A 14,198-nucleotide genomic window follows, 5' to 3' on the forward strand; every position below is an offset into this window, starting at 1 on the left:
AAAAATCACTTTTTTGTGCCACATGGGACAGCCACATGCTCAGAAATATACAAGTTCCAACATGTAAAAATGTGCATAAGATCACCAAGTATACAGGCTAAACTTTCCAAGCACGTAAGATTTAACTATCACTTCACTCTTTTGCTGACATGTATTCCAACCTCACAAAGTGTGGTCTGTGCTCCTGGAAATAAAACCTGCAGCAGAGAAGGAACAGTGAGATGTCTCAGTTAAATCAATTTATGTATGTATAAGTAGAAAAAAACAAGAACAAAGAACTGCAAACAAAGATTGTTTCCTTTCCACATTCTGACACTTCATTTGCTCACTATTATGAAAAATGCTGATCTTGGTAATCATCTATGATTTACCCACATTACCTGCTGCCCTTTAAAGCATAACTCAGTGGTCGTGAGGAATCTCTGGCTCCTAAAAAAAGCAAGAGCTGTCTCCAACTGCTGCATAACAGTGAAAATCTAACTGACAACTGTTCTGCAGCTCTCAATACAGGCTTCCTACAGCAGCAGGCAGAGGGATGGGAGCTTAGAAACTTCTCGTCTCTGAAAAAGCCAATAGCATGTTCAAAGAGTTTTACACAGCTTGCTTAGAACCACCTTATTACTAAATGCATGTGTAGCTTCTGTATCTTCAGTAAATACACAGAACATGAGGCAAAAATTTAATAACCCAAGAGAAAAAGTAGTAGAATGCTGGTGGGTGTTCACTCTTCCCCTGAAAGGATAACCTGAAATTATGAGCATTACCTATCCACACTAGCAAAAACAGGAGAAGATTTATCCTGGTGGACAGTAGATATGTATGTTTCACACATATCCTTACACTGAATCAGAAAAGGCACTGTCTGTACTGTAATTTCACCAATGATTTAAACTCATCAAAGCTGTGATGAAACAACATCGATTCCCTTACTTTCACTTCAAATGTTTTTCCTTCTTGGTGCAAAACCTGAAATGAGTAGAAAGCCTTCAAAATTCAACACCGAATGTGAATGTCAGGATGCCATTTTCTTAGTCACATACTGATGCAGGTGCAAGCCTGAGGAGAGGGGCCTATACTTTTAAAAGTTGCTGATGGAACAACTGTTGGACTTCTGTCAAACAAGCAACATTGCAATCAACCACCTCTATGACACATGTTGTCATTCTAATGTCAATCTTTGCAAGTGAAGATTGATATGGACAGGCACAGCATGGCTACCATATTACCAACAACATTTAATAATTCTCTGCCTTTTTTTAGTGGGTTTATTACATAATGCTGGAATGAATGATAAACAAAAAGCTGCCCTTCCCCAAATCACAGAATGGTTTTGATGGGGAGAGAACTTAAAGATCATGTAGTTCCAATCCCCCTGCCATGAGAACGAAAATGCTGTTTTTTCATAACTTGCTGGCAGCTCTTTAGAGGCACAATATGACAGAAAGTTCAACTTGATCTTAATTCCTACAGTTTAGATCAGCTTTTATTTCACCTGAGGTATCACTACAAGAACTGGAGGAATCAGTTTAGGGATCAGGTAAGCCCTTAACTCTGACAGGATTTGAGAATCTAACACTGTTCTTGCAAACTGCTATGGTATCTTTTCCATCACAAGAGCATCAAGTTCTGTAAGCACAAAGAACAGGTTCTTCAAAATTCCAGAAAGACATCTAAATGAAGACAGCAACACTTCCATTTTTTTGCTAATCACTGTGGAGTCCCATATATGGTTTGGTTCGCTTTGCTTTTTGATGACTGAACTGGTGATTGCTGAAAAATGGGATTTACAATGAAAATGCTGACAGATCTTTATCTCCAGTGTTTAACTGTTGGTTAGTAATCTCTATACAAAAACAAGTAGATCATGTGCTTGTCAGAGGTTTAAATTAAGGTTATTCAAAAGTAGGGCAGGGAGGCAAGGACAGGGGGGCAGGGAAGGGATGGTGGTGTTGTTTTAAAGAAGTATCAGACTTCAAATTCACTCCAAGATGCATCTTGCATTAATTTCTTTGTGAAAGCACGAAAAGAAGACTTGAGAATTCCTTCAAGAGAGCAAACCAGACCAAACTTTTGTCTAAATTAGCTGTCAGAAAGAAATAAGAGATTAGGTTTTTGAGCCCTTTCAAGAGGATCTGACTATATTTTACTATGCACAATGCACTATGGGCATTGTGTCATTTTCCACAGAACAGGAACAGATAGCTTCCTTTCTTTGTCTTATAACCAGTTTAAAAAAACCCAACAACTAAAAAACCATCACAAATCAATCTACTTACCACTTCTGCCTTGAACCCCCTATTTATTTTTAAGGCATGTGTTTTGATTAGTGAAGGAAATTTTTTTTGCGTGTGAGGTAGTTACTTAATAGTTCTTTTCAGACTGATAAATTCAACAAAATACCAAGAGGTGGATCTATCATGCAGGAAACCATGAAACCAAATACAAAGAATTGAAAAACCGAAGTAATTCAGTTATTATTGTTTAATGAGTTATCCAACTTGTCAGATTTCTAGAACTGCCAATCAACTTAATTAGATATTTTTCCTCCAACATCTGAGAAAAATGCTGCTGCCTGTAATTTCCCCAGACAAATTAGGTGTGTGTGTAAAAGTTAACAAGCATAACAATTTGTCAAACACAAGCTTGCAGAAATTAGATTTGCCAGTACCAGATGAAGCTGGCAGAAGCAAAACATCACCTCTAACCTACAACAGCTACAGACACACTGCCTCACCACATTTAGGTGTTCTGTATTAAAGGGGAGGCAAAGAATTCAATTTGCTACTTCAACCCTTCTCATGTTTTAACCATTTGAAATATTGAAGTGAGTGACAAATTTATTACTGTGAGAAGACAGTGAACCCCTGATCATACCAAAGAGGATTTTTATATGAAACCCTCACCTGTTTGGCACTTCTTTCGAACACCACATACTGCTGGCATTGATCAAGACGCCTTTTACGCATGGTCCAATAATGCAGCACGCGATTCTCCCTCTGGAAGAGTTCATTCAAGATATCTGAAGAAATGAAAACAGAACTTATGACAATCAAATTTAAAATATCACACTAAAATCAGGAGAATAAAGTACTTAACATTGTAGAATTTACTATACACTTGCTCTGTTAGTCTTTGTTTTGCTTTTTTTCCTGATACTAATGAAACACGGAATGTTTCTTTTTCATTACTTACAGAACTACTGGTTAAAGAAACTAGAGATGCAATTAAAACTTACTACTGACATATTTTTTTCTTCTCTAATATTTTTGACAAGGGGACTGCCACTGCTTATAGCAGGATTGAAAATGTAGGCTGATAAGGATGGCACTTGATGGGGTTTCCTCAGAAAGAATAAGCATACAAAAGTAATCACAACATGCTTAACATATTATATTGAAGTAAAAAAAGGGAATTTTAAATATTAGTCTCCTATAAATTTAATTAGTCTCCTATAAAGTATTTTAATGATTAAATACAGATGCAAATGTACAACCTCAGGTCACCACAAGATCAAATGCAGCATAAGTAAGCTGACTTGTTAAATATGAATGTTCACTGAACCTTGACAGAACTTCCAGGTAATGAAATAATTAACTCCACAGTTTGTTATTCCTGAGTATCAGAAAACTCACATCCAAATCCCACATGTCCAACCTTCTAAATTCTTCCTAGCAAAGACCTTGTGCTTTCAATATGCAGAAGACCTTACCTGAATTCTGCTTCTTTAATGCTTATGTTTTTTCCATCAAAAAAAGAAATACTAGCAGTTTCCTGTGAAGCTCGCTTTACCCACGGCTGCTTCCAGAGCAGCTTGACTTTGTAGCTACTGCAAACCTGGGAGGGCAAGCTGAGCAGAGGGGAATGGGGACACTCAATGTCTCTACCAGGTGATTCTGTTGCAATTGCACAGAGCCAAAAGAGAGGTCCAGCAGAAGCAGAGGAGACCACAAAAAATTCTTTTTACACCAACACTACTTTCTTTTCTACTTATACCCAGAGCTGACTATTTTCCATGATCCATAATTACAAGTGAAGGCTATCAGGTGCTAGGTGTCTTATGGTCTCTGCATTCTGCTCTCCCACTGTGCAAGTTTACCATGCTTTGCATCCCAAAAGCTAACAACTCCAAGAAACAGTTTGACAAGAGAAGCTCAAATAACAGGAAGCCTGAGGGGAAATGCATCTTTGTCTACCTCATCAGAGATCTGGGATCAAACACAACCACTTGTCACAGCCTCCCTGAGGATTATGAAACCTGTCTGCATCACTGCCAACATCCTTCTGCTTACAAGCACCATATTCCCACTTGCCACAGGGTGCTGAGATCACCCAGAATTTGCTTTTGGTTGGAATGTGATCACTGTGGCCAAGGTTTTATTTTTTGCTGGTCAGGCTCCCCTCATATGCCAAGCTATGAGCTGATCTGCTGTGAGCCTCCCCTGCTTTCTCAGTTTAATTTCTGCCTTATGTCACCTCCAAAACACTTGCTCAGAGTACATGCCAGATTTCAGGAGGCAGGGAGGTGGAGTGGGTGGGACACAATTATCATTATACAATGCAACACACCCAACTGGACACGCCATATAAAAAGAGACATCTTGATAGTGACGCAAGCAAAGTAGTTCTGACAAAGAGCAAGTGAGGTGAATTTAGCAAATTGGAACAGCATTTGTTCTGTGAGGACATGATACAGATGGCAAGGCAGTGAGAGATATTTGGCTGGGCACTGTTAGTGTTAGTGCCATTAATTTCTTGGATTGGTAAATAGAAGAAAAAATATTCTATAAACTACTCTAAGGAAGTTATAAAACATCAATATTTAATGCTAGGTTTGGAAAAGCATCTCTGTATCTCAAGCCACCTGAACTACAGTCCCTGTTGCTGTTATTTACTTTGATTCCAACATTTGTTAGTATTGTTCCCTAAATTTTCAGCTTCTTCTCCAGGCTCAAATAGCTCTCAGCTGTCTCTATGCATCCTTCTATCAACCTATCTAAAAATATAAGCACCATTGGACAAGTTCCTGAACCACGCTCAGTCGCAGCCCGCACAGCAGAGACAGGTAATGCAGATGCACACAACCTTAGCAGCAGAAACAAAGATGAAGATGCTCTCATCTCTGAGCTTACAGGAATTGTCACCAACTCAATCCACCTGCCACAGCACAGTTTTAGGCCACAGTTCCTTCCTAAGTGAGACAATGATTGGGCACCCTTAACTGCATATCACAGAAACTATTTACACTGGTGTGCAGGGACATAAGGACACCTCTCAGAGTTCAGTACCACTGCAATTCCTGTTCCCCATGAAGCATATGCTTAGCTAAACTTTGCCTAGATTAGGACATCACTTTTCCAGGTAACCTAATCTGCATCTGGGAATAAGGATCAAGTATGCCACTGATTGAAGTTTTTGAAAAATGTTCAGCAGTTCTGCAGGAACTCAAAGCTTATTCAAGTTTTTAAGGCATTAATTTATAAACTATATACTGATTGCAGTCTGCTAGTCTCAAGCAAACATCTGAGTTGTAATACTCTATTAGAACATAGGTAACCTTTCTTTCACTAAAATAAACACTCCATTCTTTTTCTCAATTTAGAAAAGAGGTGAAAGGAGATCTCTTTTTTTCATGATACGCGTATTTGAGCAGGAAGAACAGAGTGAACATTTTTATCATTTGGTCAGCTACCACCATACCATTGAGACCTAACAGGAAGGAGTCCCCACTAGCTCTATCTTAACTCATGTTTAATTCTCAGAAGCATAAATTACATGGTTTATGGAGGAAACAGCTTATTTTTTCTGCTTGGGGATTTTTTTGGTTTTTTGTTGCTTCCTAAACATGTATCACTCATCCAGAATTTTAAATGTATGCAGAACATGCATAACACTATGGTTCTGATATGTAATTATTACTGTTAAGGACATTAGTAGAGATCTTTCTATTCTTTCCTCATATTAGCACATTTGCCTTTCTCAGAATGACTGTTCATATACAGATTTCAAAACTGAATTTAAAAAAAAATTGTCTAATATTCAGTAAGTGTGGTAGCTACAACTTCCTGCTTTCTTCTGCTCTGTTTTCTTTGTCTCTTACTGAAAGAACTAAGTGACAAATGTCAGCCTCAGTTATTGATACTGCTGGCATTTGTGTTGAGATTTTGTTTTGTACAGCTCTAGAAATGTTGGGGACAGAGAAAAAACAACGAGCTGTTTACCCCTTGTATTTAAAGTGAACATGTCCTTTTCTAATAGAGTCATCAAATAAATTGGTGTGGAAGTGACCTCTGCAGGCCATCTGTTTTAATCTCCTCTTCAAAGCACCAATAATTTTAAAGTTTTCCAGGGGCTTGTTCAACTAAGTTTTAAAAATTCTTAGGGGTACAGATCCTCCTACCTCTCTGGGCTACCTGTTCTAATCCATCTTGCTGTAACACTTTCTCCCATTCAGAATTTTTCTTGCTGCAACTTTTTCTCTGGACTTACTGCCATGCTCCTCTTCAGTCTGGCTACATCATATGCATAACTCCCCTTTGGGTAGGTGCAAACAGCATTTAATTAAAAATTAGACTTCTCTGGTTTTGAGACTGTAGTGTGGCCAGAGTATTCAGTCTCAGTTTCAAAATGCATAGAGCAGAATATGATTGGCAATTAAATTATTAAAATGCAATATTTACTTCTGAATCTCACTGATCTCTGTTCTGCTACCACACCCAACAGTTATGCATACCCTATTAATTTTTGCACTTTTGTCCCTCAAAGCCCCACAGGTCTCTCTCTCTCCATTTCCTAGAGTGCTGATTACCCCTTAAAGCTGTACTATGTATTATTAATCTTAGCAAAAGCCAAGCCTCATGTAGTAGCTCCTTCCAGCTTCACCTCAGCTACTACCTCTCCACACATCCAGTTTTAACATGATGTAAGTTACCCCATACTTCATGAAGCTCCTCAACACTGATTCAAACTATCTGAAGAGCTCAAGGGCATCGTACAACCAATAACATCATATCACTCTGGCACTCCCAGAGAACTTGCAGAATGTCTGACACCAACACATTGAATAAGCTTACACTGATCAGCTCTCATTTGGCTTCAGACCAAACATTATCATGTGGAAGTTTACTACCTCATTGTCTCAATAAAAGCAACACATTTGAGTTTCAAATAGAAAGAAGATTAGGTGTAAGTAGCAGATAAAAGAATTCCAAGCAACTTCATTTGAGTATAAGAGACTTTGAAGACTGTCAGCACCTTCAAAGTGTGCAAGCAATTTGTTTCCTGTTAAGCCTGACAGAACTCTTTCCACTTGGGCAGGCTTCACTACCCTATCCCCACACACACCACAGCACATGATGATCACATTTTTGTGAGAAGAAAGAGAACAAGAAGCCCCTTACTTTTCACTTGCTGTTCAGGTGCTTTGATGTGTGTCACCATCCCTGGCATGTTGACACTGTTCCTGTGCAGGTATTTCAGGAAGACATCAGCATTCCTCCGAGCCAGTGTGCAGGCCTAGAGAGTCAGAGGTACAAGTTTATTTGAAGATGCACAAATAAACATGCAGAAGAAATTAAAGATCTTCCTAACTCTCATTTTGTTACCCTCTTCAGTTTTGGAAAACATTGCACGTTAAATCTCTTCTACAAGTAAGCCAAGCCAAGCCAACTATTAGAACAGATATTCTGCCAAATAGCAGTTACAACTTACCTGGCAGAGAAAAAACAAAGCAGATAAACAAATACAAATAAAATAAATAAAATAAATTAATAAAATGCTATTCCTCTTTTCTGAAGAACCTGAAAAGCAATTATCTGCTCTAGGGCTTTCAGCATGACTCAGAGTTCACAGAGAAGTTTGCTTAGTGTATGTGCCATGTGCCACCTGAAGCTCCTTACTGGGTAAACAGTGCACATGGTTGTGTAGCTACCTGCATATTCCATATTACATCCATCAGTACTTTAAACAAAAAGTGAATGTTTTGCTGAAGTGAAACCAGAAGTGCTAAAATAGTAATATCTGCTCTTAAAGTACGAAGGCAAAGCCTTGAGAGCTTTCAGTCCTTGCCACTATATTGCAAGCACTCAGCTCAGTTGTCATCTTCATCTTAACAAATATCAAATACTACATATGGGTTGTCTGCTTCATTTTTAACATGCAAATTATAGAATGCTACTTTAAAAGGTTAGATGAAGGTAGAATGGTTTGATACAGTAACAAAGATACTAAGTCATTTCTCATATCATTTTAAAACAAAGATTAGTAATTCATGCCAGCTGCAGAAGGATCTACTAGGTTGTATACTTTGAGTTCCGTTAATATGTTTTGGAGTATTGTAATCTGCGTAATGAGAACAAGAAGGTTTCTAACAAAAAAGTTTTATTCTCTTAGTAGTCTTTCATGGTGATGCTGGAAAATGCCTTTGATCACAATGCTCTGCAAGCACATGCTGCACATTTAATTCAGTATGATCAATAATCGTCTTCACTAGGACAGTAGTTGGAACAAAAATCTTTCATTTATCTGAAGACTATACACAAAACCCAATAATCCCAGATGCCTGTCTACTCGTTTCCTCCTTCCGTATTCTTCTGTTGTCCCAGTACATCTGAGAGCTGCTCTGATGCACAGGCAGCAATGGCACTGTGTGACTTTCACTCCTCTTCCAAAGCAGCAGCCTTTACGCATTCTCTAGAGTGACAGTTGCTCAAAGCAGTGACTTCCAATTCCTCTTCAGTCACACTGGGAGATCTGACATCTACTCAAGTTCAACAGGAAATGTATTTATAAAACTGGCTACAATTGTATGCACTTGGCAGTATTCTCTTAATCACTGTCAGAAGCAGTTAACACACCACTTCCCACATCTTTGCAGTTGGGGACATACCTGTAGTTTGGAAGGGGCACTGTTGCTTTCCACAGCCATGTCAGCACTGTAACAGCTGTTTGCCTGCATGCTTCCCAAGACACAGGAGACTGCAAAAAATCCCCAACCTTACCTTCAGAAACGCTTCCTTCTGCTCCAGGTGTTTGCTTATCATGGGAGTAACATGATCTGTTTCAGAGTTGGGGCCCAGTTTGTCTGCTCCCCCACACCAATCTTCTTCTCGCTTATATTCTTGCTCCAGGCTTTCCAGCACACTGCACACCTTTCAGGAAAAAGAAGTCCAATTCAGTAAGGCAAAAAAATCAAAATTCAGGCCTCAATGAAAGAAAACTCATCTACCCCTTATATATACCCCTTAGCTTCTGACACGTTTTGACTGGGACTTAAGGCAACAAACTTTGGCTGCAGGTTTACAAGCACTGGCCTGCTTATGTGGAACTGCTCAGAGGTGGTTCCTAAAATTGTTCATCTTTCTCTGCCTCTGTAACTGCATAGTTCTGGATGGGCTTAAGTAATGGTGGCAGAGGAGGCAACCTTGCCAACTGCCCCCCAAACTTTTCTGTGGACAAGTAGACGAAACTGATTTTTCTCTGACTCCCACACAAAAACCAGAACTAGCCATCAAATGAATAAAGATAACCAAACATCGTCAACCATGTTTTTCAAGTAATGCTGTTTAATGCCACACTGAGGAATTAACCAAGGCAGACCTTGTGCATTTCTGTACCTGTTCAGAAGTTTTATAGAAGGCAACAGAGGCATTCACAAGCTTGAGACGATCCTCCATCTTCAGCATCAGCTGCTGCCAGTGGGAAGCGACCTTCTCTGCACACTCCCGGATCATGTCCATGTCGTAGTGATTAGCCTGCAGCATTGCCTCTGCCTTCTGCTGAACCTGCAGGGCACTTTGATGTGTTTTCTGACAAGAGGTGAAAAGTCACGAGTTCAGTGGAGCACTTCAGTTCATTTACTTGAAAACCTCAGAGGCTCACATTTCCACTGTGTCAATGACATTTCTATCTCTGCACAAACACCCATTAACTAAAAATGACTGTCTGATACTGTGTGACTTCTCTATGCAAATACAAAGGAAATAAATCCTGTAGAGATTTATCATCAAATCAACATTAAATAGCAGTTCTTAACAAATAGTAACTGTCTGGCATTAAGCTACATGTGATGTATCTATGCTGCATTATATGATGTTGCAATTATGAATTTCAGTTTGATTTTCTTTCCCTTCACAGTGAGAAAAAAAAGATGATGACAAAAATCTATCTCTATGATGCCAAAAATCTATTCTGGTAATCTTTACAGCTTTAACTTCAGTCTTTTGCACATAAGTAGTGAGCAAAGAAAGGTGCAGGCATGCAAACCAGTAAAAAAGACAACTGTCTATTGACTGTAAGCAAATTTTTTACACTGTATTTCTCTGTGCAGAGAAATACATGCCTAAAACCAAATAATATAAAAGTATTAAGGGGTTAATACTACTAAGTATTATTATATCTGAGTAAAGAATGGCCAAGGAAACACAGATTTTTAAGCTTCCTTATAATTTATTCTTACACTGACAAACACCTAGAGGTCTCATAATTTTTATACTTCAGAGTTACCAAAGCTCCTCAAAATTATATAGTGCAAACTTTAATTAAAAGAAAAAAAAAAATCAAGAGAGGGGAAGCATAAAGTTCTACCAAACAGGAAAAGAATATCAAAGAGCTACTGCAAGGCAGAGTACTTCTGAAAATAGTCTACCCAAACAATCATAACATTGCTAATATTATCACTAAGTTACTCAGTAGGGCATGTAAGCAAATAATACTGCACTTCAATCAATCTTAGGAACCCTGTCTATTTTTTTGCAGCAATATGACCAATCAGATAAGTTTAGCTTGAAGGCATGGCAGGGGGATTGACACGCCACCTCATAGAAGTTTCACTGAAACCTACTCTCAAACAAAAATGGAAATATTAAAGGATGATCTCGGAATACACAAAACTGCTGCTTCTGGTCCACTTATTCTTAATTTATTTTACATTTAGAATTACAAGTTATATTCTAGGAAAGCAATAACAAATGAAAACACTATTTTCAGCAAAATTGCTCTGAACAGCTACCACTTTATAAAGATGCAAAAAGGCACTGAGAAGATGTTCACCTGGAACTGCAGCTTCAAAATAAATAAGAACAAATACCAGCTTCTCAGTAAGTGTTTTTGTCTCTTTGCCATGAATTCAACAGGTTTTCCTAAACTGCAAATACTGTAGAACAAATCCAAGAGTACTATTTACAGAGAACTGTAAATACAAGGCCATGGTCACTAAAATGGTGCTTTTACCTCTATTGCATGTTGAAACTGCTCATGCTCCCTCTGTAACTGCTCTGCCTCCTGCAAAGAGCTAGCAGTGATGAGCCCAGCATTTAACATTGACTCTCCATTTCGAATCCAGCCCAAAACCTGTAACAAAAGAGAAGACCATGAAATATGCAATTCCACTGCCAACCAGCAAAAAAGCACCACTGTAGGGGCAAAACCATTTAGGGTCACATCAGCACTGGAATCGATAACTAAATAATTTGTTAATTACATACTAGAGTGAATTTTATATTGAGTAAGCGCAGTTAGTGACATTCAGTACAATTTCACTGAGCTATCAACTCACAGCTTGCAGTTCACTACTACATACATGCTTGTGGCTTCAGTTCATACTCTGAAGAAGGTTGTGCTTCTGAATACTGCTTCTGTCACTGAAAAGCTGGAACAAGTTACAAGTAATAGTTGCCTGAATGCCAGTGTCAGTACTGCAAACTGAGGATCTATAGCTTAGTAAAAAGTATGCATATAATTTTGAACAGTAATGTTGAGAAAAATGTGATCATTGGGTGCCCTTCTAACTGCTTGAAGACGTTAATTTTTCAGAATGTGCCTTCTTTGATGTGTCCAGTGAAATCAGAAGAATCCATGGCTGGGCAGAAGCCTCAGGAGTCCACTTTACACGTTCCTTATCAACAGCAGGAACACACAACTTTTTAGACCTCTCCCAAAAAAAAACAAGAAGAAGGAAAAAGACATTTTCTCCCTCTTTGCATCAGCTTTGTTTTTCCCTCACCTCTCTCTATCAGGAACATTATCTGATTCCCTCCTTTAGACTCCTCTTATCTTCTTGACCACAGTCTCTTCAATCTCTCCCATGTGAAGTCAATCACCTTATTTTTTTAGAACACTGCTCTTTTATGAGCTCTCTCCAGTTGATAACCATGACTTGGTCATAATTTTTCAAATACTGAGTAAAATGGGACATAATTCAGGTTATTCACTGTCATCTGTACAACTATTCTATGGAACTGCTGCCCAGCCAGTAATTACCTCTGTATTTATTCAGCTGATTATTCTTTCCAGTACATCATGCTCTGTATTTTTCACTATTCAAACTCATATCCTTCTTAAAGCACAGTTCTCCCAATCTCCCATCAAGATAATTCTGAACTGTAATCCAGCATCTTCTGATGAACTCAAACCCCTTTTCCAGCTGCTCCTGCTTTCAACTTCAAATTTAATAGAATAGTTGCTAACACGTGGATTTTCTGACTGAGAACACGAACCAGTAGTATCCAAATACAGACAAATACAATTTTTTTCATTTTTAAATCTCTTTTCCAATCCACTGAGTCTGTTAATAACTTTTGTTACTCAATATGTTTTTTTCAGCAAGTTATCACTCCTGGTAATTTAGTCTCATATGACATTCTCATAGTAAGTTAGGGCCAGACAGACTGAGCTGCACTATTTTAAAAGCTTTGACACTGCTTTTCCACCCCTCCCAGAAGAGCTGTTGCCTTGTCAGATAAAAAAGGGGGGTTTATCAATGGAAAGCTATGATTAATTGATCTGTGTTAGCCTTTTCTCCTTTTGACACTGTTCAAGTTTATTGATCTACTTGTTTCAATATTTTTCCTGGGAACTGTGTTAAACTAGCTGACCTATAATCCTCCCTCAGCTAGTCCTTTTCCACTTTTGAGAAGCAGATGTTGAGTTTCAGGCCTCCAGAATCTCATCCGATCTCCCGATGTTTGGAAACAACGGCAGCTTTTCAAGTATTCTAGAGTGAATTTCTTCAGGTCCAGTTGATCTGAACTTCTCCAGCTTTTCTAACTTTTTCCTACTAATTGATTTTAGGCCTTTAAACACTGATAATAAATATATTAACTACCAAATCAGTTAGTTCTTAACTATCTGATTAACTATCTATCTTATCTATTAACTTAACTATCAATTATAGCATTAATGCACTAAGTTATCAGGGTGATATGACTACACTTGCAGACTGGGAACCTGGGCAGAACCCAAGAAAATGACCTACTAAAACACAGTTCCTCACAACCTGAAAGCCACATGTGGGTCTACATCCAAAGTACACTCTAATGTGTCTGACAGCTTGAAGCAACTGAGGTCTAACCATCCTGACACAACATCTGTTCCCTCAAATCTGCACCACAACCTCACCCTTACACTTATCCAGATTGTGACATTGTTGTATTATTAATGCAGGTTTTGCCATTTCTGTCTGCACAATGAATAGCTAACAGTATTTTTTCCATCCTGATAGCATGTATTTGAATTCTCCTATATAAATTCTGCAAGTCTGTAGAAAAGAGTAACTCTACAAAAAATGTAGAAGGGAGGGCATGCCAGATGTGTAACTGGGGGCACATTCTGCTCTTCTGGGGAGAAAGCACTGGGTCAGGTGCAGCCTTACAAGCAAGGGGAAGATGGCTCCAGCTTTGGAACAACCTCTCCTACTGCAAAGGTGACACCTGCAGATCACAGTTTGGGGGCACACAAAAGGGAGTACGAAAGAAACTGGGAGTTCCTAAATTGCTAAGACACCAGCAGATTTTTAACACTCAAGGAGAAGGCCTGGGTAAGCCTCAGGAGCAGGAAAAGCAGCAGCTTCTGAGGGAAGCAGATGGGTCCAACAGACTGCAGATAGAAACTATACATGGACAAATAAATTCCAAGAACACAGAGGGAGATGATTTCTTTTTTCAAATTCCCTTTTTATTTTTATTTTGTCTTAAGAAAGTTATTCTAGGTTACTTCTCTACCTTAAAAAGTAATTCTTCAAGGTATGGTGTAACAAAACACACCTTTTTAGGGTTCTTATACATGTAGACTTCTTCAGAGAATTTTAATGAAGGAGAATGCTTAGGGAGCACCAATTGAAAGTTCCTCTTGACTTGGCATCCCATTATTTACAGCAGCAACAGCTAGAACAGAACATGCCATTTCAAACACAAAGACTTGTCCTC

At 38.6% G+C, this 14,198-nt stretch overlaps 1 protein-coding gene across 3 annotated transcripts in view; it reads right to left on the bottom strand.

Annotated features, from left to right (window-relative positions):
- TRIO (trio Rho guanine nucleotide exchange factor) overlaps positions 1-14,198 on the bottom strand; it is a 244,329-nt gene that overhangs the window by 95,030 nt on the left and 135,101 nt on the right. For all 3 annotated transcript variants that reach the window (XM_077182117.1, XM_077182122.1, XM_077182130.1), the window contains exons 16-20: positions 11,227-11,346; positions 9,612-9,803; positions 8,997-9,146; positions 7,398-7,512; positions 2,904-3,019 (exon numbers count right to left, since the gene is read on the bottom strand). In XM_077182117.1, coding sequence (XP_077038232.1) covers positions 2,904-3,019; positions 7,398-7,512; positions 8,997-9,146; positions 9,612-9,803; positions 11,227-11,346 — 693 coding nt within the window. The remainder of the gene's footprint in view (positions 1-2,903; positions 3,020-7,397; positions 7,513-8,996; positions 9,147-9,611; positions 9,804-11,226; positions 11,347-14,198) is intronic.

This window comes from Agelaius phoeniceus, chromosome 1 (assembly GCF_051311805.1).
Source record: "Agelaius phoeniceus isolate bAgePho1 chromosome 1, bAgePho1.hap1, whole genome shotgun sequence".
Taxonomy (NCBI): Eukaryota; Metazoa; Chordata; class Aves; order Passeriformes; family Icteridae; genus Agelaius; species Agelaius phoeniceus.